General features: G+C 37.3%; 1 protein-coding gene across 1 annotated transcript; it reads left to right on the top strand.

The window, feature by feature from the left end:
- Positions 1–480: 480 nt before the first annotated feature.
- Positions 481–21,849, top strand: FOXN1 (forkhead box N1; the record flags this gene model as incomplete). The annotated part of the gene is made up of 8 exons (XM_082008630.1): positions 481–600; positions 2,388–2,891; positions 5,134–5,244; positions 11,295–11,422; positions 12,236–12,332; positions 18,330–18,537; positions 19,083–19,610; positions 21,587–21,849. 8 exons carry the CDS (start codon positions 481–483, stop codon positions 21,847–21,849), a joined length of 1,959 nt encoding a protein of 652 aa, XP_081864756.1.
- Positions 21,850–27,966: the final 6,117 nt, after the last annotated feature.

Here is a 27,966-nt window from a genome sequence, read left to right as displayed (position 1 = left end):
TAAAAAAGCAAAAGTGAAAATATGTCTGTAGTAACCAGCAGTCTAAGTAATGATAGCAAAAAGCCTTTTATTTTATATAGTCCCACTGAAAGCAATTGGGGTGCATTTATATTACAATCTCTCAATAAAGCAATATTGCTTAATTTGCATAACCCCAAAGCAATACATCCTCATTAACTTATGAACCTATAGAAAACAAAATGATGACTTATTTTTATAAAAATTGTGTGGTAAATCCATATAAACTCTGTATCACATCTTCACTGTAATTGCACCTACAGAACATTTCTTTAAGAGCTAAAAAAATTCAACTGTATTAGGAATTCTTCAGGATGGGTTATTGTCCAGCTGCATATCTAACACTGTCTAGTCATCTGCATGTAACAAGATGGTTTCTTTTACCACAGTTTAAATTTTAGAAAATATTTATTGTAATTTGATTTTGTCATAACAGGATTTCTACCTGACGTGGATTTGGTAATGGTTTCACTACTCCAAGATCAATCTAATATTAAATTTTCTTCTTCGGACACTCTGGAAAGGGACCAACAAGACCTCATGAAGACACAGGGGGATTCAGTATCCCCAGTTCAGCAAACTGTGAGTAAGATGGCCCAGTTCTGTTCTCTTTCTTGAGAGGCACAAGACACAATATTCGGCAATTGTTGCTCTAAATCTCAGCATACTTAACTGGAGACAAAGTAAATATTGAAAGTTTTATTCTTGAAGAGTAGAAACCTGAGTTATTCTTCTGAGCTAATCTTAAAATCCATGCTAAATTTCCTATTTGATTGCTTAAAAATTCTATTACTTTAAAAACAAAACAGGCAATCAATCTAGCTACAAATCCAGCAAAAATGCTACATTTAAAGCAATTCTCATCCTGTTTCTAAAATAAATAAGTGAAAAAGCAGACAAACAGAGAGACATCAGAACCTTTCTTTCTACTCACTGCCAGTAGATGATATCTTCAAGCACTTCAGAATTCCTTGGGACTTTTTTGGTATAAAATTATCTCTTTCCTGTTGCCTGTATATTCATCATGCTTACCTTTGATAACAAAAGTACAACTGAGAATAGTGTTTTTCACCAAACAGCAGCAAAATAATCATTGTCACACTTTCATGAAAATTTCAGGTGGGGAATTGACAGCACTGCCATTCATACAGGTCTATATAACTAAATATGGAAGTTTTTTTTAAATTCTTATTTAACAAAAGATAAACAGATGTATTAGGACTATAAAGGACAATGAGGAAGTAAGAAACTAAGAAGTTACAAACTGAGCAAGTTTGTGTTTATGTGAGAAGCCAAAAGTGTCATGAGGTCAGATTTGCTTTCTGCAGGAATCCATGACAGAACAAAATACTAATAGCTTTGACACACAGACCCATGTACAAATGAATGAAAAAGCTGTGACGTGTTCCACTCTGCAGAAAGCACTGGCTTTTATGCTAACTCCCCTTTGGGGCTTCTTGGAAACTGGTTCTTCCACAAAGGTACATATTCCTTCACCTGTTCTCCTAAAGGACTGTAAGACCAACTTGGATTTGGAGGGGGAAGGAAGAAAGGGACCACTTGATAATCTGGTCTGACTTTTTGTGTAACACTGAACATTACATCTTCCCCTTCACTGAACACAATAACCTGCTCTTGACTTAAGCATGTCTTCTCAGAAGACATCCAAGTTGTTACTCATCCTTGATGTCAGGGAAAATATGCATAATTTCTAAGCTGAATGTGTTCAGCTTCAGGATCCAGACACCAGTTCTTGTTACGCCTTTCTCTTCTAGATTAAAGAGCACTTTAGTAGCTGTTATTTTCTTCTTGCTAAAGTGCAAAAGGGAAGGGAGGAGATGAGACAGGAAGAAGGTTAAAATGTCTGCCTAAAGCCTACCTGTCTCACAGAATGAGTGTGGCTATGTTAATGAAAGGAAGTGATGTAACTAGCAACATATCTTGCAGCTTGTAACACCATCAGAGAATGAGATCAAGCTTATTTGACTAAACTTGTATATGACAAGACTTGCACTTATCATATTCCTGTCATTTAATCTCTCATCACTTGATCATACATCATCTTTTCCCTGAAATTGTCAGACCAACTAGTCAATAGTTACCTAAGACGTCCTGTTTTTGCAAGATAGTTGCACAAATTAAGATTACTTCAGTCTTCTCAATGCTTTTATTAATTTACTTTTGAACAGTCTTGGATACCAAGTAACCAGAAAACCCTTCAGATCTTTTAGGGCTTCTCTGCATGCAGGTGGCTAGGACTAGTAATTTTATACTTCTCATTAGTAATGTATTTTTAATGTACTTTTTTGTAAATAATGAAAAAAATTTTCTCATACCAATCCTAAATAAATGCCAATAATTCATTGCAGGATAATCCCAGTTATAACTGCCAACCATATGAGTCAGACAGCAGGACAGAAAGGAAGAGTTCAGAGTCTTCTCACAGCCCCAGCCCTGCTTCTCCAGCCCAGGATCAAATTCATGGGAGATATCCTACAAGCCAAGGAATTCACTGTGGCAAGAACAAATTTAAAGCGTCTTTCAGTACTGAAAAATTCAGACGGTACAGTTACGAGGAAAGTACTATAGGAAATTATGACAGGTTTCTCAAGAGCAGCAGAAACCCCTTTCACCCTTACAAGAGACAGATCAGCGAAGATGTCTTCCAGGAAGCACATCAAGCCCTCCCACCAGAAGGTTCACCCTTCAAAAATGCTAGAAACATAGATGGTTTTGAGGGTCTACCAGGATCTACAGGTCCTGACGAGTCAGAGTCATTTCCTACACACATTCCGAATATCTCCACAGAACAACCATGGTGTAACAGCCTCCAATACAGCACCACAGGTCAAGATCACAGTTCACAAGTCGTGGTCAGTATTTTTTCTAATTTTTTTTCCTGTTTTCAATGCCAAAAATATACTTTTGGAATTATTTTCTTATCTTTTAATGTGACTACGTGGACATTTAGTCTCTTGTCGAGTTGCAGACTAGAGCTCAGAATAGGCATCCATATTTATTTATCAAAGTTCTCTATTTTACAGCCTTTCCCTACTGAAAAACAGTTCTCAGAAAGGTGCACAAGGACAAATGATTTTCCACTAGACACAATACATGAATCTTAAATATCCAAATTCTTCCTGACAACAGGTTTTATATCAGTACTTGTCATCAACTAGTATTTTCAAGAGACAAAAGTTCACAAAACAGTATTTTTCAAGCATGAGAACATGTGTATCAGATTTGTTACAATATCTTGGCTGACCTGCATTTTTCTCAATGCAAATAGAAAAGAAACTCTAAGACATCAGTACTACTTAAAATTAAATATATCTGTTTATGGTATGTGCAGTATAAAGGTACCTGGGCTAATTCACAGAGTGAATTGATGCGACTGCCTATTTAGGGCAGCACAGAGATCCCTGAAAAGCAAAGTAAATTACCCTCCAGTATCTCCACAAGGTATCTCTGCTGTGATCCAAAGTGTAAAGCATATCTTCATAATCTAGTGCAGACAAAAACAATTACTACATCTGCCAGGAGAGGGCCCTAACCAATGGTTCTAAATTGCTGTGAGACAAAGAATTTAAGAGTTACGAAAAGAAAGAGGGGTGGAGGAAAAAAAAAATCTTAATTGGATTAAGACAATTTACCAGGGAATGGAGTGATGTTATCAGGGTACATACCTGGGGACTGAAGCCATTCAGGTTACGGAGGAAATTGATCTAACTCTCTTATTTCCTGGATAAATACTCATCTAGGTCAGATGAGTTTAATGCAAAACCTACAAGCAGTTGATTAAAGAAATTCCCATTTTCTTCCCAAATCCCTGGGCTGCAAGATGTAGATAATGTAAAGCTAGTGCTGCAGGAGCCCTTTACCAAGTACGTGTGACTACTCAGGAGAAGACTGGCTACTTGTTAATGTCTCCACTGGTTCAGTCAGCATACAACTTCAAAGCTCTTAAATAGCTTACTCACTGCTGGCAAATTGACATTTCTGAAAAACTTCATCTTTCGGTCACCAAAATAGCACGGACATTTATTAATACTGGATGTGGCATTTGTTAGGTGCCAGGATATCAAATCAAGTCTAATATGTACCCCTACACTAATCTATACCATAAAAGATAGTCATTATGGCCTTGCTTTAAAACAGGAGAAGTGCTACTAGTTCCTTGAAATAATGTCTACAACATCAGCTCTCAGAAGAGAATTCCTGGCCATCGATGTTAAGTGGGGGAAGGAACCTGAGGTCAGTCACCAGATGCATGGATAAGGACACTGCTTAAGACACATCATTCCCTGCCCTGTTTATTACCAGCTAGAGCTCTATCTAGCTCTCTGCTTAGCATGCAGTTTGTTTGAATTGCTCTTCTAAAGCAGGCAGTGTTACCACACACACCATATGGTGCACTCAGCATTTTAATGAAAAGACAGTAACATTTAACATCCAGAAACCTGAGCCCTTAACAGAATCAAGCCCTATGTGTAATCCAGGACAAGCACCTGGCAGACCTGTGAGAAATTAAGACTTGATCAACATCTCTATGTTTATTTCCACAGTTGCAGAAATAAATCACATTCTTACTATATTTCCTTTATCTCAATCAAATTCAGCAGTCAGCCTAGTTTGATTCTTCTCTTCCACCTGTTTCCTGTGCATTATAGACCTCACCCTCTGCCTAATGACAAAATTCCAGTGTCAGCTTGAGGTACTGACAGTCTGCAAGATAAAATCAAGGAGTATGAAAAAGACAGAGAGAGAGGGAGGGAGGGAGGGAGATGTGCACACTCAGGAATGGAAGCTGGAGTATGCACTTTGTGTATGTAGGGGAAAAATAAAGTGAAACTTGACATTTTCTGAATTGTTATTTGCATGGAATTTGGACTGGGATTTCCTTTTTTAAAGTAGTAATTACATAAATGCAGGAAACAATTTTCCTTCTTGTACCACTAGAATATGAAACAAATTCTGTTTAACACTTACTGTGACAGAATCAAGCCAAAAAAATTAGTAAGTATGATGATAGACATCAGAACAGTAACTAACAGAATTATTCTATTTTAAATTGAGGTGCTTTCTCTAATAACTTGTTCCTTAAATATTTTCTAGCAGGATTCAGACATGAAGCTTAGGACATCCCCACTGGAAGGGCAGCCTGGTTTGTATTGCTATCAGCCTCAAGTGCAGCAGATGTATTGCCCCTCACACCCTTTCCATCAGGTCAGTACAATATGTAGACCAAAATCCCCTACATTTCTAGCACTATAATGTATAGTAGTTATGGTAATAATACAAAAAGACAGATGAAGCAATACCTGCTAAATTTGTGTTTGGGAGTCATGTTTGTATACATACATTTTGTTTACGACAATGAGATCTTAACAGAATCACGTCTAAATGCATTTTAAAATGGTCATCCATGAAGAAAAAAAAAGCTCATAAAAATTGAATCTTGGTACTGCTTGTTTATATTTTCACCACTATGCTCAAGAAAATCGGCTTTGAAACCAGATAGATTATTAACATAACCATTGGCATTTCAGGATCCCAGGGAATTAACTGTGCTTTAACTTCAGTATAAAAAATTAAATATGTGTGACTGTTTACTTAAAATTCAGATCAAACACAGAAAAACACTTTTAAAGCAAAATTTTAACAGTAATATGGTTTGTTCTTTCCTTGTGCTTAATAGCACACACATCTCTCTTGCAATCTTTTGCCTGTTACATCATCCCCAGTGAAAGATTATTCAGCTGAAGCATAATTGACAATAATGCTGATGATGCATGAGAATGCACAATATTAAGGTTATCCTTCCGTAATGTAACTATATTATTAATACTAAAAATGCACAGGAATAACTGACACCTTGTTTTTCTTGAGTGTCTTTAGATATCATTTGAATACATGCCAGATCACATTTTCGAAGAAGTATACACACAGTATCTTTGTAAAATCATACATATATACCTTAATCTTACATGTGATCCTAGTACATATTTATAGAGCTTAGTGAGTGTGGTCTACTGAGCTTTGAAAACTTGGCATAGAGGGAGGGTGTGTATTACAGAAAGTAATTCTCATGACTCTGAAATGTCTTTAAATAATTTCCTTTAGATATTAATTGTGGTGCTGTTCAATGCATTGAAATTTTCCTCTTTTATGCTCAGTTATTTGCAATGTACAAAATTTTCAGTAAGAAAGACATTCAAGGAGGTAAAAACATGCGTGAAACACCCTATTTAAAACAAACAAACAAAATGCAAAACCTTTTTAAGGCGAAATTAAGGCAACGAGGATTTTTCAGATATATAGGCAGAAATCCATATACAAAAATAGCACAACTACCAAAACTCCCAACCATTAGAACTGAATTAAATTAAACTTACAGGAAACTCATATATTTGAACACAAAAGTTTATACTTGAGTTATAACTCCTTTGATCCCAGTGACTTATGACTGATATTGTGGAATCAACTGTACCATCTCATTCAACCTGCTCAAGAAGCATAAAAAAGGTGACTAACACAGCAGTGACTTAAAAATGTGCAAAGAAAACAAAAAACAGGTTACCCTATGATATTTCATTGGGATTGTTAATTCATATGGTGTTACTAGTCTGAGTCATTGAAATAGTAATCCTACCATTCATCATCAGGATTTAGTCCCTCATGAGGAAAAAGAAAGGTTATTTTTGGCACGATTTTCTTTAAAAGGAAATTTCAGTAACTTCTGAAAACAGATGCTGAATGACCATAAAGAACAAGAATAGATATATGTTGGAATTTTATGATCATTGATAAAATTAAATCATCCATCACAGATGACTTTTTAGGAATTGAATTTGTTAGAGTTTTGTAAAACATGACTAAGGAAGAATGAAAGTATTCTATACATCAGTAGTGGATTTTCATACTTTTAAGTGTGTATTTCTTACACTTATAAATCCCCCACCTGCCTACTGAAACTTAGAGGAAGATGTCTTGTTATTACAGTCTATAAACCCTCAGATATAGAGAGGAATAAAATAGGGACTAACTGTATCTACCACTTGGAGAGCTTCAGGGACTTCTGCGACCTTTCTGAACTTCTAGTGTCTGGGACAGTTAAAATGATCAACAGGATGGTGTGGCAAGGCAGCTCAATAAGCACCTCAAGTACCAACATCTGCATGAAATAAACTTCTAAAATCAGGTTCCTATTACTGTCATCGTTCTCTTCCTGCTCCCTTGTCTGTGGGCAGCCCCTGATCACTAACTGGACTTTGTATTTAAATCAGCTTAGGAACTCAGGGGCACAGAGGTTCTTCTCCAACTAGGTGTGGCACAAGGACAGACCAATATGCTTAGGGCATCCAGGTACTACTGAAGTTCAAATAGTTCCAGTATTGAGGGCTTTTTGCATCCATTGTCCTCAGTGGGTAGCCTTGTAAAGCTTGAGAAGTGTACAGATGCTAAATAGATGTGAGGAGGCATAGAAAACTGAAAGAAGCAGTTCTACGCTGAGTCAGGAAATATGGCTACAGAATAATCTCACTCCTCTTGGCTTTTTCTTTTACCTGTCACTCTGGCATTCCACTAGCCAGAATTTACTGAACCTTTTTTTTTTCCCCTATAATGTGGCAAAAAGGTAACTACCTTTTAAGTTCTTATCAACACCATCACAATTAATTTACTTGTTTTTTCTTCTTAGCCTAAAACTCAACAGAAGTGATAAAAGCTAATAATAAAATTAAAATAGAATAAAAAGAAAGGTGATACTACACTACCATTCTAACTTACAAATTGGTTGATTTTATTATTGTTATTTTAGAAGAAAAGGGTCCCAGATGCAGGATTAACTTGCGACAAAACTTCTGCTGCAAATATAAACTAGTTCCCCACTGGGACGGCAGTACAGACATTGTGGATGTGCCACTGCACCATACATCTCACACACAGCATAAATGTCAGTTTTGTGTGTTGCTTTAGCAGAAACTTCAGTTAGCTTGTTAATTCATTTGAATATTTAATTTCTTTATTCATTATGAAGCAGGCACCCTTCCCCTGTCACTGCTGATTTGATACCAGTACAACTACTATACATCAGCATTAACCACATTTCAAAAAACCTACAAAACTAGAGATGAAATACACCTTCTGGGAGTTGCTAGGCAAGATACAACAAGCACTAAGAGGAAAGTCTTCCATCCACCTGCAGGCTGGCACTGTGACAGATCTCTCACAGGCAGCAGGTTTCTGTTAGACTTTTCAGTATTTGTGCTTCTTAAAGTTACTATAGTAAAAGTATGGCAACATGTTCTACTACTCAGAGAAAAAAAAAACAATAGGTATAAGCAGCCAAAGTCATAACAGGTAGAATTGCTGCCCGTGTGCCATAATCAGATACTGGGAAATGAAAGAACATGTGATACAAGACTGAGAAGAAGTGGAATAACATCTTTTGCATGAAGCAGCTCCAGTATTAATACTTTACATTTCAAATTTGAATGAGCAGTGCAATTTAAATCACTAGGAAGTTACACTCAAGAGAACGGGCCCTTTAGCCTGAAGTGAAGGATGTTCAAACTACACCTCACTTTTCATTAAAGGGATGAGAGAGATCAACTCCTTCATTAATTTTGTCCAAATGATAAAATGGCCTCACCTTCCTCTTTGCTGGGCACAACACAAATGATGACTCATACAAAAAATTACTTCTTATTGACCTGAAAGAAGTAGCAGACACTTACTGAAGTCACTTACCCACCCACCATAAAACACTGACACCTTTCATGCCAGTTGTGCGACTGTAAAACCAGCTCAAGCCTGGCCTGTCATACCAGACCATTCCCCTGCCTCTGTTCCCTCAAAAAGGAGTAATGAAACCAATAAAACAGAAATAATCCTTAAAACACCCAGTTCTTGCCTTTGGTGATGACATCACAACCAGTCCCATCTTAGTATTCTTTCCTTTCAAAGAGTCACTAAAACCAATAAAATCAAAATTATTGTATGAATTGCCCAGTTTTCTATTCTGGTGAAAAATCTGCATGCAATGCAACAAAGCAGGTAGCACAGAACTGCACACGGAAATTAGTTCACAGGTGCTCTGGAGACTGCAGGTTTGCCCAGTATTTAGTCTAACAAGGCAGGACATGATTAATTATGTACATCTCATTTCTTTCACCCTGCCTACTGTAGCAAATAAATTCGTGTATTCAGTATGTTTTTCCACATTCCATTTCAGACAGTTTAATGTTAGAAAGATAAAAGCAAACATGAAAAAACTCAAGCAACAACAATAAAATTACTGAGAAACTGAAATAAATTATTCAGAATCCAGAATAAATAAATAAGCTATGAAAATTTTGCAAACACACGATAACCTCTCACAGGCATTTTAAGGGGACAAAGACCAAAAGCAACAGAAGCTATTGGTCTGAACATAGGAATGACATTAAGAAACCAAGGAGACATATAAACTAATTACCAAGGAAATTTTCCCAACATGTCTCGAAAGCTACATTACAATCTTTCAGAGGAACCGTAAAAACCTCATGACACAGAACTTCTAGAGGCAAGCAATAAAACATTACAACAGGGCTCAGCAACCTTTGAGTACTAGGGAAGGCATGCAGGTAGACTTTTTAATAACATATGACAAGACTCCTAATTTTGGCCATGACCTAGCCCTGGCATCTGGAAAGATTCATCTGTAAGAGGCAGAAATTCCTCTCGCACTGAGCTCTGAGTTCAGTGGGAGCCTTTGCTTCATAGACATCCAGCTGATGGTATCTTACCTTAGCAGGGCAGTGTTTCTTTGTTCTTGAAAGTTGCTTGCCGGCAGGTTTAAACTGTAATTTGGAAAAGAAAAATATGTGACCAACTGCTGTGTTAAAAAATTGAGGGCAAACTTGCAGAAACTCTGATGCAATTGAGGCTATCTATATGTATTATCTCCTCTCTTTCACCTTTTTTTTTTTTTTGCATTGGCATATTTCTATCATGGTGATCACATGATAGGCCAGCCATTTCTTTAGTATGTCTTGAGAGCTGGACAGGCTCACAGATCTCTTGAAGAGAGAGCCTAGCACGTCAGTCTTGGGTAGCATTCTGCTGCTTGTCCCTAGGGGTGGGGTGAGGGTAGCATAAATGTTATCTGATTTTAGGTATCCCAGCTATTCTTTTTAGGTTTTTGGTACAGAAAAGAGAGAAAAAGAAACTGCTTGAGGTAGTGGCTAACAGCACTTAAACTCCTGGCCTCTTGGAGAAGCCTGTTTCTTGTCCTTGACTATGAGGGAACCACTGACACTGAGTAGCCTCACAGCTTCAGCACTAGTCAGGCAATACAAAAATCCACCTAGGCTGCCAAAGGCTGGGGAGGAAGAAATATCTCATATGCCACTCTCCTTACCCATGCAACACCATCACTTATTCTATAATGCATTCACTTTAATGTATATTCTGATGCCATCGGTCCCCTAAAGCTTTTGTACTTGTTGTTTGGTTTTTTTACTGCCTTGTCTAACAGCAAATGGAACGGATGCTCTTGGATGCTATACTCTTGGGAGTAGATTTTCTACACTTAAGTTTTGCCTTGTTGTATCCCTCTCCACCTAAAAAAACCAAAAAAAAACCCAGCACACAAAACCAAAGAAGGCTCTGTCAAAACTTTCCTGTTGCTTCCTATATTTTTAGTGGTTTTACTTAATAGGCTTATTTTTCTATGGTGTTTTAAGTACTTTACTCTGGAGTGGTTTCTTTTTTAATTTATATAAATAAAGTTCATTCATTTATTTGTCTATATAGTGCAATGCTCAGGGGAGGCTGAGGAGACTAAGATACTTCAACTGGAAAAGAGATGGCTGAAGGGAGATATGCTTTAAGTCTGTAAAATTATGAATTATCTGGACACAACTAATAGCGTGCAGTTAGTCCAATTTTTCACAAGAACTCAGCAGCATAACAGGCAATAATGAAAGAAAATCCTGTTTTTACAAACTTGAATTTGGAACACACTTCAACAGGATGTGGTAGTAGTCAACACATCAGTGAGTTCCTCCTCATACAAGCCTTGCTTCTTCTACTTCTTAAGCGTTAACTAGTAATATTCATGTTTTCCAATACCATGCTAGAATGACTTTAGGTTTGACTTGGCACAAGAGCTATTAAATGTTGGCAGAGGACAATATCCCCAGAACTAAATAATTTAATAATGTTATTAAGAAAGAAATATTTTTGAGAGCTTCTTGCTAAGCCACGTAACATCTCTGTTATTGTACCATCAGTATCCCTCGGGAGGCAGCTATCCTGTGACTTATATTACTTCTTCACACTACCCTTACCAACGAATTGCTCCTCAAAGCAGTCAAGAATCCCAGCAGCCTCTATTTCCCAAACCCATCTACTCCTACAGGTAATGAAATATTTTTTAAAGTCCTAATCTTACAGGAAATACACTGTTTACCCATGGCCTATTTCCAGCATAATTTGCAATAACATGCTTATTCTTATTTGTCTTGTTCCCAGTGTGCTCTGTCCTGTTTGTATGAATCACAAGATGTTCCAGACTCTGGGGCCAAGACAGAGGGAAATGAAATGTTGTAAAGCGTGTGAACAGTCTTGATCACCCCCACAGAAGCTAGACATTTCTCTAATACAAAATCTTAGGTGTTGCCAATTTCATCAGCACAAGACTAATCACACTTAGTTGTCTTTTCCAGGACCTATATTAAAACTAATTTTATCCTCCAGTTATTAGGGCAAGGAAATGCTAGAAAACATATCAGATATGCCAGTCACCACACAGGTTTAGCCCCCAAATAGCAGTCCAACAAAGTATATCAGACAATTAAATTTTAATTATACCTTCTGTCAGTTTGATATTCTCTTTGTGGCGTTTACCAGTTTAAGCGTTAAAGCACAACCTTAAATAAATACAAACTAGCAGGGTTTGAATGCTGTGGTCTTGAGTCCAGTTTCTATTACTTTATTCTAAACTCAGGATGGACCTTCTATATGCTCTTTGCGAATTACCTTTAAAAGCTATGCAGTGTAAGGAGATTGCTTGTAAACAACTGAGTGAAAACCTTAAGCATCATCAGTATTCATGATATGACAGTGAAAGCCAGAGTTAATTACTCCAGCTTAGTGTGAAAAATAGTCTTTTTTTCTGCTTATGAAGAGCCAAGCAGAACAGGTTAAAATAATTTTCTTTCTCTCCCTAAAGCATCCTGATCTTCATGGCACTCAAAAACAGCAAGACAGGGAGTTTGCCAGTCAGTGAGATTTACAATTTCATGACGGAACACTTTCCTTACTTTAAGGTGAGTTCCATGGGGAGGGGGAAATCTCTTTCTGAGCTTACCTGGCAGCAGAGGGAATAAGGGAAGGGATTAAATATATGAAAAGGGATAATTTCTTAGTAGATTGATATCAAACCAATTATACATTACACACCTTCATGATCACAAACTACCCAGCATTTTGGGCCTAGGCAGAAACGTGAACAAGACATGTGGTAATATTTAACACAAAAATCTATTAAGAACTCTTCCAACTTTGAGTTTATGCAGATAACAAGTGGCCACTCCTCACTAACAACTCATAAAAAGGATAAATATTTTTAAAAACACATCCATTCCTTCCTCTCAGATCTTAAATACAGGCAGAACTGGTCTTGTGGCTTCCTGTGCCATCAATAGTACCTCCAGACTCACATGGAAGCAGAGGTTCAAGGTTATCTTGCACTGTTGCAGAGCTGGGATATCCATCTTAGGCAACTTCATTTCTTGCATGCACTGTAGAAAGAAAAGTATAATATGTGATAAATGGTACTAAGCTCATAATTACACAGTAATGTTGGTGAAGGTAAGGGCATATGGTTTGCAGCAGATACTACTGAAATTAAATCCATGCTATAAGAGAATGGTCTCTTGCACTTGGAATGCAAGTGGAAAGAGATTAGTCAGCACATGATCCAAGAGCAGAAGGAGTACAGTTAGGATTTTTAAAAGAGCTACAGTAGAATCGCCAGCTGCTGCTCAAGGCAGAGCTTTATTATTGCCTATTCTTCAAAAACATCTCACTAAAAGTCCAGATCAGGTGACCTGCAACTGTTAGCAAGGCCCAAAAATTAAACTAAAGCAATGCTTGTCTGTCCTGTTTCCTATTGCATATAAACATGCAGCAATTAAATGAAATTTAAAGCAGCTACAGAAAGGCAATTCAAACATTTATATTAAGAAAAGAACATTAAGAATAACTAAAAATAAATGTTATGATACAATTTTTGGAATAATTTTGGACACTAGCTACGGATAAATAATGCCTGCCAAAAAAAAAAACAAACCTGAGCATGTCAGTAATCAGAGAAAAAGAATACACATTATCATGAAGAAAGAACTGTTAGATCAATCACACTTCTGTATTACCAGATTTCCTTCCAAAGAAATCACTAGCTACTCTATTATTTGTTACAAGCCAGAGAAAGAAGAAAAAATAAAGAAACCTACCATCATAATTCAAGAAGTATCCCATCACAACATGACTGGTCATAATCCACTGAAACAAATCTGAAGCACTCTAACTTTGTCCAGGCACAGGGACACAACTGATTTTTAGGCTAAACACATGTGAACTTAAGTAATTACAGTAACCTAAACAGGGAAAGGAAGAAGGGTAGAATGGCACATGACAATAGAGTGAACATAGTAGCTATAAATTTTTTTTAATTTTCAAAATGAAAATAAATTTCAAGATTTGTATTTTGTCCCTAACAGAATATTAACTCTATTTTCCATGCATTTAACACTAGTCAGCTGCAAGAAATATTAATAAGCCAAAGGAAAATAGCTTAAGGATTATTAAAAAGGTCCTGGGCCATAACATCCTCAAACTGATAGTTTGCAGAACTATGCTTCTTAGCATAATGCACAAATCATATGATGTACAGCAAAGTTATACATTCTCATCCAATTACTGTTTTCTAGAAAAACAGCATGAGTTTGAAGCACAGAGGTGGGAATATTAAAAATAAGTTTTACAGGCATGTCCACATTTATTCATCAGACCAAACTGAAATTAATTCTCCTCTGTCTTACAAAACAATCAATTATAAAATTAATTGGCAGCTCACAAACCAAATGCTGCAGCTGCCAACATGCACAGAATTCCTCAGACACAAGACTGTGGCTCTGCCAGATGTCACCTTCCTGGTCCTGAAGTTAAAGTTATTCTGACACAGCAGAAACATTAGGGAGATAAACATCCTTTCCTCAACTATATATTGTGTGTAACTATTGTGTATTGCATGTATTGTGATACTTTGTGTGTAAATGTGCACAGATAAGTGTGTGTTCATATGTCTGTCTGTGTGTATACATACAGATGTGTGTATACATATGTTCATCTGTACAGTAGGTATATATCTACTACAGCTTTAAATAACTGTTTTATACCTAATCTAAACTTTTGCCTTCATACTTATCAAAACTTGCTTGTTCCACAGGCAGTGGATTGCGGGGGTGAGGTTTGCAGATCCTCATGTCTTTCTTAATTAATTTAAAAATTTGTGAGAATGTCATATGCATTATAGGAAAAGAATGGTGCAGGGGTTACTACTGGAACATTCACTATTTTGTGACAGCTTTATTTCTGCATTTTACTTACCAGTACACCCAAATGATTGAATAGTTCTATCCCAAACATCCTTAAAATAAGCAGGGGAGAATAAGCAAGCAAATACTATGCACTAAGCCCTGTCTAGCTCTGTTCTTTACAGCAGCCCACAGAATTATCAATATATGGCAAAAGCTAGTATCTTCTCCCCTCCCTTTTTGGAGAGTCTTCAGCAAGATAAAGTAATATAAAAATCAGCAGCGGACATTATGTTGTTGCTACCAGAACTCACGAAACAGCAGGATACAACAGGGGGAAGGGAAGCAATTTAAGTTGGAGAGAAACAGAGTACAAGTGTACACAGAATCTTGCTGGGAGACATTAGATGATACAAGCCTAGTCAAATTACCCTGTATTCGCTGCCACAGCAAATTTAGTTTCTATGATGCAACAATCTCATTTCTAGTTGAAACAGAGCAATCCAACTCCTACGTCCTAAAAAAAACATCTACGCAGCTAAAGTTGAATTACTCTTTGATGTACCTCTCCCTTCTCTTGAGACCTAGATTTAAAGAGAAAGGGTTTTGCAAGATCACTGAACTCTTTAAACTTCAAGAGGCGGTCAGGATCAATGGGTCTGTACAATAATATTTTTTTGCTTGTCATCCTTTTTTTCTTTGTAGTGATTAGTGAGCCTAACAGAAAGCTTTAATCTTGTTAATTGGACTTATTGCCAGTGGTCCAAGAGGTTAGAAGGGTCTGTGGTCTGATGGAACTTAGAGCAGCAAATATTCTCTTGCAGTGTCCAACTCCACAGAGTTTCATCCACACCACACTGAATGCAGCAATGGCAAAAATGAGCCATAGCAAGGAGATTCCAACTATGGGAGAGCAGCTTCAGTAGCCAAAGTTCAGTTCATTAGCAGACAATCAAATGTTCACTTAAAAAACTGGTGACAGAATTGTAACACGAACATGCTGCTGGAGTGTTCCTTCGAGGCCTATCTAGGTAAATGGCTATTCTTTGCTGCTCAGCAATATCAAGTTTAACGCAAGAACCTGTTCAACTCTTGGCAGCTGTCTCCAGAATAAATCCATGTACTTTTTGCTCTTAGTTTCTAAAACTACTCATAGTTTACACCCCCACACATTCTGAAAACCTCTGAGAAACACATGCCACTCCCATCTTCTCTGGTGCTTAGCAGAAACACTAATTATCCTGTCTAGATACAGACAGAGGTATGTGTAGCCTCATGTGCAGGGCAAGAAACATGAATATTCTTTCAGGTCAGCTTGTTCAGTAGCTACATACACATCTTACCTAGGAGGAAGAGTTTTATTTACTTTTGGAACTGCCAGAAAGCAACTTGAACGTGATCTGCAATGGAGAAAAACTGATTCATCGTCTTTTGTATTACCCTATGGCAGAAAGAGTTTTAAAGGTTTTTTTGTTGGTTTGTTGCTGTTAGGTTTTTTTTAATAGAAATGCATGTTGTCTCACCTATGGCTAACAGAATAGTGAAATGCTGACATCAGGTGGGGCAAAAGAGTAGAAACTGTGCTGCTATGAAGGGAAAAGAGAGTCTTTTTTAGTAAAGAACACGTATTTCATTTCCAAAATCAATTCATTTTTTTTAATGAAGAAAGCAAGTATTAAATTTGACCCTCAAATGCTTCAGTAAGGCTATTACAAGATAGTCCTTCACAACAAGCTAGGAAAGAACAGATTTTACACTCCTGATAAAAAGCAGAATTTCTGTCAAAGTGTGTTCAAAAAGTCATGGTGTATCACATGAAAGCAAAAATGCACACAAGGCCATTTATAAAAGATGGTCTTAGAGGAATTCTGTTACACTAGGCAACAATTAAAGAAACTATCAAAAACCTGGCTTTCTATGAGAGAAGGATCTCTATTAATGAAGCATAAGAATGGAAAGGAAACTTAATGCACATAAAAGGGAGATTTTAATTTTTAACCTCTTTAAAAAGACGACGGAAAATCATATTTATTTCTTGTGCTCTCTGTTCAATAATTCTCTGTGGTTGATATAAATAATTATGATTAAAAATATTTTGGTTTTGACAAAACAAAAATTTGCCACATTGATAGTGACACATAGACAACTTCACCCACCTTTCACAGAGTTGTTGAATTTCTTTTAATTCTTATGACACACAGATGAGGATTTTTTGGAAACAGGAAAAAGCATCCAAAAATCTATTAAAAAAAAAAAGGAAAAAGGCCCCACATATACTAGCATTGAAGATCATTCTTTGTAATCCAATGAGCTCTAAAGTCTCTCTCTCTTGAGATTTCTTATCTCTGCAAATGCAGACCTTTTGGAAAGAATATCATTTGACTGACACAGGTAAAGCTATCATTTTTTTTTTAATTGGTCTTACAATAACCGGGGAAGTCTAGCGGACTAGCAGTTGCCTCTATTACAAGGAAATTGGGTTTCTCAGGTTGATTCCTACCATTATGTAGCAAGTCATTTTCCTGCCCCCCTCCTTTTTTTTTTAAGATTATAGTGCAGTGGCAATGAGCTAAGACAGTTCTACTTAGATATGCAACAAATAGCATCATACAGTACCGACCAAAAGAAAAGCAAGGAAGTGACACATCAGGAATTTAATATAGGAATCTTCTGATATGAACACACATACTAATTTACCAATCCTTAATGTGATGGGCAGTATCTTCTGGCTGCATGACTAAAGTAAGCAGAAATGAATGAAATCAAATAAACAAACACCAGAAAAATGCATATGCGATAAAAGGATGCAGTGCCATTTCTTCAAGATCAGTATTTCAGACTAGCAAGCAAACAGGCATTTTCCATCAGAATCTGAGCATGACTGTTTTGCTGGGTATTTCTGTCTTCATCCCTTACAGCAATATCGATTTTCAAAGTTCTTTTACAAGCAATCGGGGGGAAAAAAAAAAGATTGTAAAAATTAAATCGTATGAACAGAGACTTTGCACTAGGTTTTCTTTTTTTTCCATTCTTGCAGTTGAATGCAAAAGTGTCCTCAAAAGTGTCCCTTATTGATCAGAAACGGCCTAAATAAAAGTAGAGGAATCTTTTAAATGAAACTTATATGCATTGTTCAGTTTAAAAAACCTTCCAGCTTCCACTACTGAGTTAAAAATAAATGCAAAGCAAAAAGTTGCAGGGATCAGATGTAGAAACCTGTCTCTCATCTACAGGGCTTGTGATTAAACCATTTGGTTATATAATTGGCTAGCACACAAAGTTACACCTACAGTAGCATGCTAAAATTCTTTTGAAGTCTGCCTGGACACTTAATTTGAGTCCAAGTAACATGTAGTCCTTCAATGAACTGTTTGAAATTTTTCTACATGTTCCAAAATAGATTAAGAAGATAGATCTCCTGTTAGCGCACAGTTCCATAATATAACTCTTTACACACTTAATTATTGTGATGTGCAAATTCTCTTAAAAATCCAGCAGCCCTCTGACAAGGCCAACCTTCTTGCTTAGAAGATCAGTTACTATTTTATCTGATTCCTCTCTTCCCACACAACACGACTGTGAAATTTTTGTATCTTCTTTCTTACATACAAGTTTCATACTGTAAAAAGTATAATCTAAACAGCATTTCTTATAATCTCATCAGTCAAAACAGAGAAATATATTTGGATTTTAAGTTCCATTCTTAGATTGGATTTGTTTTTCCAGACAGCTCCAGATGGCTGGAAGAATTCTGTACGCCACAACTTATCTTTGAACAAATGCTTTGAGAAAGTTGAAAACAAGTCAGGCAATTCTTCTCGGAAAGGGTGTTTGTGGGCTCTGAATCCAGCCAAAATTGATAAGATGCAGGAGGAGCTTCAGAAATGGAAGAGGAAAGACCCAGTTGCTGTAAGGAAGAGCATGGCAAAGCCAGGTCAGTAATATGCTAGTGTATTAGTTATCAAACAGTGGTCCCCAGCAGTTTTCTTTGCAATAGGTAACAAGCTATATAAGAGAATTTATACATGATTTAGAAAAGCATTTAAGAATTTTTCCTGGTTATAAAGTGATTGGAAAAACAACAACAGTAATAAAAAATAGAATTAAATAAGACCTGGATTTGCAGGAGTGATTCCGAATAGGCACAAAGAAGCTTTGCCAAGAAAAGATTGTCTCCTGACATCTTACTAGACTTTTGCAAGATAAAAACAACACTGAATAAGTACTATAGACTAAAATTTGAAATTAACTGATAAGTATCCAACTTCTAAATACAAAAACATAATTTATTACATACTCACTTGGCAATGATAATTTAGAAAAACATCTCAGGCTTTTGAATTTCTTATAGCGGCTAGCGCCTTTTTTTGCCATTCCACTGATCCATTCCTGAGGAACACTAAAATTCTAGCTGCAAGCTATGAAGATCAAGGCTCTGCTAAAAATAAGTAAGTCATGGACTTTTTTCTTGTTTTGTAGAAGAACTTGACACACTGATAGGCGACAAAAGTGAAAAGGTGAGATCTTCAATCGTGTCCTGCGGTCCGACTGGCGTTGCAAGTGCATCCCTTTCCAGACAGATGGCAGTCCAAGCCCATTCCTTATGCGAGCCCTCGCTTTCCTCCGGCATACCACAGCCATTACATAGCATCCACGCATCAGGAGCTCTACACGTCAAGAACCCATTACCAAATTTGCTCGGGGGGCAGCAAACTGCGTGCTATACATCACCACAGGGTTTTCCTCAAATCTCAAATACATTAATGCAACAGTCAGCCGACCCTCAGACCCTCTTTCCTTCTGGGGAGGCTCAAAGTGAACTCAGAACTCAGCCCAGCATCACCCAGGATTCCCCACTGCCGGCTCAGACCCCCCCCAGCTGCGGGGTGAAGATGCTGACAGAGCATTCCACAGCCAGGACGATGCAGGACACGCTCATGCACGAAGGAGATCTCAGCAATGACATCGATGCTCTTAATCCATCCCTGACTGACTTTGACCTCCAAGGTAGGTATCCCAAGGCATTCTTATTTTGTACAGTCAGGCTTATTACATGGCATCCCAACCTGCATAAGATGCATTTGTGTCCTTTCTTAACTGCTTGTCCTTGCCGCTGCTATAAAGACCAGCTTACTAGGTTACATTATTTTGCACAATGTGGAATTTTGTATCTTTAAAAAGTTTCCCAAGAAAGCTACAGATTTACATCCAGAGGTGAAAAAACCCTGGACATTCTTGACCACGACTGCTCATATTAAACACTGCAATACAGTATTTAGAATGTTTTTTTTTTAATTCAGATATATTTTCCGCCAAAAACTACTCAAGCACAACTATTTAGTGCATATGAAGAGGATTATCATGTGAGGGGCACAAGGAACAATAATTTTGATTGAATTAATGTGTCAACATTTTTCTTTATCAATATTTATTCAAACACCTTCCACATCTCCGCTCAAAAGAATGCTATTTACTCCTTCACAAGGCATTCAAATGATCTCTGCCCTCAACAATTACATTTTCTGAGGCGCATCCTTAAATACTTAGGCATATAATGCTGACAGTGAAGTTTTTCATGTTAAATAATTGAATCATCTTGAATGGACAGGATTTTGAACACTAAGAACGTAGCTTGCCATGCAAACCCCCACCAAGTTTATGCGTGTGTATATATATCTGTACATATATGAAATAAAGCGTGTGGGTGCCAAATTACAAAGCTGTTGCTGCACCAAATAACATGCAAGAATTGCCTTCCTGCACAGACAAAAAGTAGTACACAAAGCAGCCTAAAAGACAGAGCAAAAAAACAGAGTCTTAATAATCTGCATGACTCAGTGAATGCAATTACCTTGCCATTGTACTGTCACAAATATTCCACAATCCTGCCATGCCCAGGTTCCTTTACTAAGATTAACAACAGTTTTTTGAATCCTCAGCTTCTTCCTCTTTCAGGCAGACGGATCTCACATTCCACTCATTTCTCTGAACCTTATTCCATTTTACTCAGTTAATCTGGAGCGTGCTCATTTGTACTGTGAATATTCTGTATGCTTCACCAGTATGGTACTATTCCAACTTCCCTCTGTCCTTGCCCTTTATCTTAAAGTATTTAACCTTATCTAACCTTTTTACTTTCTTTCTTTATAAAATTATCCAATCTCAAATTAGAAGTCCTAGAAGTCATGACAAGGCCTGCACACTTGGAACAAAATCATTATACAAACACCAAAAAAAAAAAAAAAAAAAAAAAAATCACAACCAAACTTCTAGCAAAAGGGCAAAGTATTATCCCATTTGATAGTCTGCAGGTGGTGGGTACACCTTTGGAGCAACAGTCTCCCTGCCACCACTCTCCCTGAAGAAATCTTCAGTAATGAATATGAAAAATACAGCCCTCCTGCAGTAACTTATTTAGTGCCCTCACTGTGATATGCACGTTCAACAGACACATGAAAAACTTTTTGGTGCACATTAGAAAAAAGTAATATTTCAGATCTTTCGATTTGTCAGGTCAATCACATATCCAGTAATGTAGTTTGCAGTTCAGAGAACGCTACACGGCAAGAATATGAGAAGGCCATTTGTAAAGTAATATTATTTGCAGATTTGTCCCATAAAATGCCATTAGCTCTTCCAAATCTTATAATGATAACAGAGGCAATTTCCTCTATCAAAATTAGTGGTTTTTTTTCAAATAGAAGTTATGCTTCATAAGGATACATTTGCAACAGAATCTTGCCAACTATCAAGTTAAATAATTTTCTTAAATTAATGCTGCTTTCTCCCAGATTTAAATTTATTATTGAGACAGACAAATAATAACTATCTAAACAATATTTTTCCTTTCTCAGTCACAAGTGACTAAGAGTACCTACACATACAGCACACACAACTGTATAGTAACCAATTTCTCCCATAAAATACTGTTTCAAAAAGCATATATGAAGAAAGTTGAATCAATCCACTTTGTTCTGTTATAGGAAATCTTTGGGAGGAGCTGAAAGACGACAGCCTAGCTGTGGATCCCCTGGTTCTCATTTCATCATCCCCAACGCCTTCTCAGTGTTTCCCTTCTCACTGCCAGATGGAAAACAGCAGCAGCGTCAACATCCAAAACGGAACCCCACACAGCAACGTACCCGACCTACAGCTCACTACTCTTTACTCTGCCTTTATGGAGTTGGATACAGTGTCTCCTACCTACCTAAGTAATTCCGGATCCAAACCTATAGCACTAATGTGAACCACGCACCAACCTGATCGTTATTATTGTTTTGTCTAAATACAGTCCTGACCATCACACACACTTACCTATCTGATTTATGTCAGCTGAAACTGTGTCCATCGGAATAAGAATAATCTTTTTCCAGAACTCACCTGCAGGATATGTAGCTTTACTATGATAATTTTCTACACACAGATACTAACAAAAAAATAAATTTAAAACTATTTAAAGATATTCTTGTTAACGGCTGAACTGGTCAACACCATTTTATCAAGGCACTCACCTTCTCCATCTTCCAGAAACAAATGACTATAAGAGGAAAACAAAGTATTGACTTTCTTTTCTTTTTTTTTTTTTTTTTTTAATGAAAGCTGCTTGCAAATTAACATAGAAGTCAAAACAAACAATAACCTAACTTATTGCCTGGAGCCAACAATGTCAACAACATCTGCACAGACCACTAAAAAAAAAAATCTGCCTATTAAAACATTTATAGTCCCCTTGAAAGAAGTTCTGGGTTTTGAGAAACAATAACATAAACTGAAAATTCTGCAAGTATTAGAAGACAGAGGACTAGCTGCTGACAGACTATACCAAAGCAACAAATATACTTTAGTGAAAAATGTAAGTTTTACTGTGTTTAAAAAGAAATTTAAAACTGCTTTTTTAATAAAAAAGAAAAAAACAATTTAGTATAATTTTTACTTGGCTGGAAATTATTCACATTCATTCCTCTATTTTTAGCCACATAAGCTGTACAGTAAGATGAATTATTCAAACATTAAATGAAGATTTTGAAAAATGCTAATAAAAAAAAAAGAGAACAATTGTTGCAGTTAGCCAAATCCAGAGGGCATCTCTATTTTAACATCCAGCTGACATCTGATACATCCAGCAGGATTTATTATGATGCTGACTAGCCCTGGCATTAGGATAGCACATAGTTCCTAACATGAGCGAAACTAAGGCATTTCAGTAGCCAGATTCTCAGGAACACACTTCTCTCTCTGATTTACCATAAAGGTGCTGCTTGTGACACAACAGAATAGTGTTTTATTTCAAGTGAAGCAATCTAAAAACAAAGCAATTTGAAGCAGGAACCTTTAACAACACTAAGGAAAATAGTCTACACACCAAAGAAATATCAAAGTGTCTCGAATGACATCTCTATTCACATATTATGGAAACTCAGAAGAAACTACGGAGCTTACATTTGAGTCAGACTGGGTCACTCACCCTACGAAAAAGCAGCAAGGAATTACAAAGAAAAGTATAGACCAGGTCGAACAGTGAGATAGTATTGTTAAAACAAATGCATGCAAGTTTGATTAGCCTGCTTTCTCACAGCAAGGCAGGAGTACTGCCAGTTAAGACTGAAGCCAAACCCAGGTTCCAATCTACAGCCTCAACCATGCCTACTAGCCAGACTTAAAACAAAATCAGATTAGGGACAGACGGATAGAGAAGATTTAGGAAGAACACATGTGATGCAATTTTGTAATCCCTTAGGCAGCTATCAAGAAATCCTCACTTCACCTGAGCCCCTCTTCCTCTGCATTCCTACAAAGTCCTGCAAATGCAGGGTGAGAAATGCAGTCAAGTTTGTCAAGGTGTTCCATGCAAGAAAAAAAAAAAAAACAGCAGGAAGAGAGTTATGCAAACATACTAGAGCTAGGTGAATCAATTCTTGACCATCCTAACATTTAGATAGAGAAATAAGGAAAAAAATAAGTATGCCACATCACTAGAAATGTGCCTATTAAATAAGCCTAAAACATATAGTAAGTATAAAGCTGCTAAACATTATATTCAGTATAATTTAAGAGTTACCAAGCTACAAATAAATACCTACGAAGTACAAATTTTAAAAGCACTAATATTATCCTAGATACCTTTTTTGAAAAAAGAGCCAAACAAATATATATCTTAATACAACCATGCATTGAGGAAAAGCAAAACCAAACTGACCCCCTGCCCTGCACTCGGGCAGCATGGTTTTGTATCCCTCCTGGCTCTGCAACACATAGCTACTGTTATTCCTTAAAATACGTCAACATCATTCTTAAGCTAATAATAATAATTGGTAAACAATGTTATCTACAAATATTCCACTATTTACAACAGATCTGGCTTGTGCTGAGAGATGGGTTTCCACAGCTGTATGCGTTTGTATGCTTGCTCTCCAATTGCCACAGAGGACAGCACTGCTGTGCCAGGACCCCCACTGCTGAGGCAGGACTGTCTGTCCAGACCCGCTCAAACTCCTCAAACACATTTACTCAGCTCCAGTGAATAGCCACACTGACGGCAGCCGCACTCGTGCATACAGCTACCTAGATCCTGAAGGACTTTTCAGGATAACATTCTCTCCGTTTAGAAGTCTTTTACTGCAAACATCAAAAGAGTTGGTACGCAGATCAAAATTTTCAGAGGCCTAAGGGAGTGAGATACTCAGTTCTCAATTACTTTCAGTCACCATTTGCATCAAATTTTTGTTAGTCCTTTTTAAAATCCTTATAATGATACATACTGAGTAGCATACAGTGAACTACGTTATGGCCAGGATACAGAATGATACAGACCTTTGCAAGATATTACCCTACAGAATTAACAATCTTGCAATATTTTGTATTTAGCAGAGAGAGATGATGACAAGAAAATGCAAGAGAACATACCAAATGTAGGGCATCAGGAAGGTCCATCACTCTAAAAACATAGCAAACTTGTAATAAAATATTTGTGATTAAAGCAAATTCATGGCACATGAAAAAGCCATTAAAATTCACAGTATGATTCTAGACAACACTTACCAAGATGAGCTAAATACCTGCTACAGAATCTCCAAATTCACAGATTTTAAATCAAGAAAAGCTAAGCTTCTTTTTCTGCATTAAAGACTTCTAATTTATGGGCATAGCAATTAATTAATGATTTGTAAATTCCTATGTGTTATTCATATACTCCATGATCTGTGTTGAACAGGCTAGGGCGTTCTCTCAGATGCACCAATATATTCCATGCTTGTGACCATACACATGATCACAAGGTAGAGGGGGAAGAAGTAGAGAAAGAAATCTAAATGTCATACTCTATCCTATATTTTTCTTGGTAATAAGTCTTTGAAGAATGATCAGACGGCTAAAGAACAAAAGAGAAGAGGACACTCTAACATGTTTTTTTGTGTGTTTTGCTTGACTTTCTTGACATACTGTATCTACACAAGAGGGACTTATCCTCCCTGTATGTAGTTATTTATTTTAAGCACCTTAAAGTATTTTCTCCAATGCATTCCATATTTAACATGGTTGGACATTTCACTGAAGTTAAAAGTCATTCCATTATTTTTCTTGTATTAAAAAAAAGGAGTCATGTTTAAAAAAAAAAAAAAAGACTGCAAGTTATTAACTAATATAAATTGTGTGGGTTTCCCTCCCTCCCCTTTTCAGGATCTTACATCTAGAATTTTATTGTCTTGCTTCAGTTTAGCATTAGTGATTCTGGTACACGTGAAAAAATCCCATTGAAATATGAGTGCATGAGGAAAAAGTCTACTATAAATTACAATTCTGGAACAATTATTGTTTAAAAAATAAAAACCTACATTTATTTAATGACTTTTATTTAAGTTTATCTGGAAGAATAATCCTTACCTTGTGCACTGCTTATCTTGTACTTTTAAAATAATTTTTGACACAGTCACCGATAGCACAGTAAACATTTTCGTAGAACTTGTAGAGCTGGTGACACCTTACTTTGTACCTACCAAAATAAGTATTTTGCACACACTGCAAATCTATTTAAGATACATTTGCATTAAAGACCATTTTAAGTAGTACTCTGAAAACAGGGGGAGGGGGGAAGGAGGAAAAGAATGAAGTTTTCCCAGTCCATGGCTAACGATGTTTGCTTAATCAGCCCAAACCAAACACATTATGCAAACAGCTATTTCTGTCTAGGGAAAAAAAGAAATCTTAAGTGTAATTACCATAAAAATATCTTATTACCAAACAAAAGAAAGTGTTCACTGTTGCCCTCGCCAGCATATGATTAGGAAAAATTTGCATGGTAAAGTTTAGGATTTATTAGTTTAACCTTTTTTAATTGTATGTTTCATTTAAACTTCAGAAAACTCAAATAATAGCTATTTATATTGGAAATATGTTTTCAAGCTCTTTTTTCTTGACATGAGCTCAAATTTACTGTTACAAGACTTTTGGCTAAAGTAGGCTGACTCCCATGTTTTCCTGTTCTTGTTATAAAACAATCAGCCCTGAAGATTCACTTGCTTTTGTTGATACTGTTCTTTTCAGATATGTTCATATCTTTGCACAATCTTTGAAAACCCTGGCACAGTGATGAATAGGCATTATGGAACAGATAAAGTATGAAGTAGCTCATCAATGTTGCTTTATGTCTACCTTTGTACACAAAGCTTGAAAAGAAAAGTGCAAATGACTTATTGGCACTTTCAAATAAGTTTAAATTACCGGCTGAAACAAATTTGGATTTCAGAACTTAGTTTATCAGTGCTGATGCTCCAGTTATACACTTCAATCAGACTTCCAAATCTGTGTGTAAATGTTTGTGTTTAGACTACTAAGTATCAAAAACGGTAAACACTTTTCCATCAGTTTTTTCTGACCTCTTAAGTCATTTCTAGTCTTAACATAAACAAAAAGAAAACATTCACTAGCTGAAGAACTACATGGTTCACCAGGGATCCCCTCACTGCAATAATGTAAATGGAAGCTTTAATGGAAGTATGTGCGGCCATAGCAAAAATTTGAGAACTACTGATTTGTTCTTTACTAAAATAATGGAGTTAGTTCATACAATAACATTTAATTCCAGTCCTTTTGAGAAGCAGAAAAGGGCAATTTTTTTTTTTGTCCATACAAACACACACAAACAATATTTGTTTGCACTGAAAATAAACAGCAGTAGGAACACAATGAATGCATATTGGATTTATTTCCCCTGGCTGCTTCTCAGTCAGTTAGCACATTGATGAAAAATCTCAGATACTAGGTATCAATATAAGGAATGTTGAACGGATGCTGAACTGCCAGATCTCAGGAAAGAGCCATCAATGCGAAATCATCACCAAGTAAGAGCCCTCCCTGGGTGTAAAGTGGTAGTCAGTGCTCTTCAGCATTTTGTGGTAATGATTTTTTTTGTCTTTTGTTATCGCCATATCAAGTCTGGATACTTTTCTAGTACCCTTTAGTTATAGACTTTTAAGTAAATTCGGGCTCAATACCGTGCGGGACTCAGAGGTAAGTAGGAAGCCAGACAGCCTAGCAGTCTTTTCTAGGATTAATCTCTGTGGATCACAAAGGGCCACAAGATGCCAGTAAGTGCTAGAATTAGCTTCCAAAAACTACCGAGTTCACACCAACTTTGCTGCAGATCGTTTTTACATATAAAAAGCGTGCTACATGCCTCAAGGCCAATAAATACTGATGACCAGACTGCTATTAAACCTCCGTAATTCAGTCATCTGAATAACCAACCGCTGAAACATTTTGCTGCTTAGATGAACTGCAGACTTCCTATTCTGAATCTATCGATTTTTGACCTGGGCACAGAAGAGGCGAGTAAAGCCATTAAACATTTCTTCCTGACTAAAACCAATTAGGCCTGGCTTTACAGCGAAGACGGTCATTAGTCGCGTTACTCAAATTCCTTAGTCACACGCTCGTCACCGGAAAATTAATTACGTCAACCAATGAGCAAGCAGGCACAGGCGGGGCGGATGGCGGCTCTCCGCGCTGAGGCGATTTACCTAGACCCACCTCGCCGGCAGCGGCTCTCCGCCACTGGGTCGGGTGCCGTGCCCGCGGAACCGCCCCTGTCCGTGGCCGCTCATCTCCCGTGTGCCGCCTTTCCTTGCGGACAGCGGCTGGTCCGACAGCCGGACCCGAGGCGAGACGGTCGCCTCACGGCCACTGCGGCGACCGTTGGGGGGGAGCGGGCACACACGCTCAGCTCCGCCCGCTGATTGGCCGCCGCCGGGGCCTTTAGGGATTTGAAGCAGAGGGCGGGAAGGGCCGTTGGGCGCGAGCCGCATTTGCCGCCTCACGTCGCCGCCATAGCCCCGGGCGGGAAGGGCCGTGTCTTGTGGTGCCGGGAACA

Source organism: Phaethon aethereus (assembly GCF_964289735.1).
Source record: "Phaethon aethereus genome assembly, chromosome: 19".
In the NCBI taxonomy this organism is placed as follows: domain Eukaryota; kingdom Metazoa; phylum Chordata; class Aves; order Phaethontiformes; family Phaethontidae; genus Phaethon; species Phaethon aethereus.
This window is presented reverse-complemented; position numbering and strand designations above follow the sequence as displayed.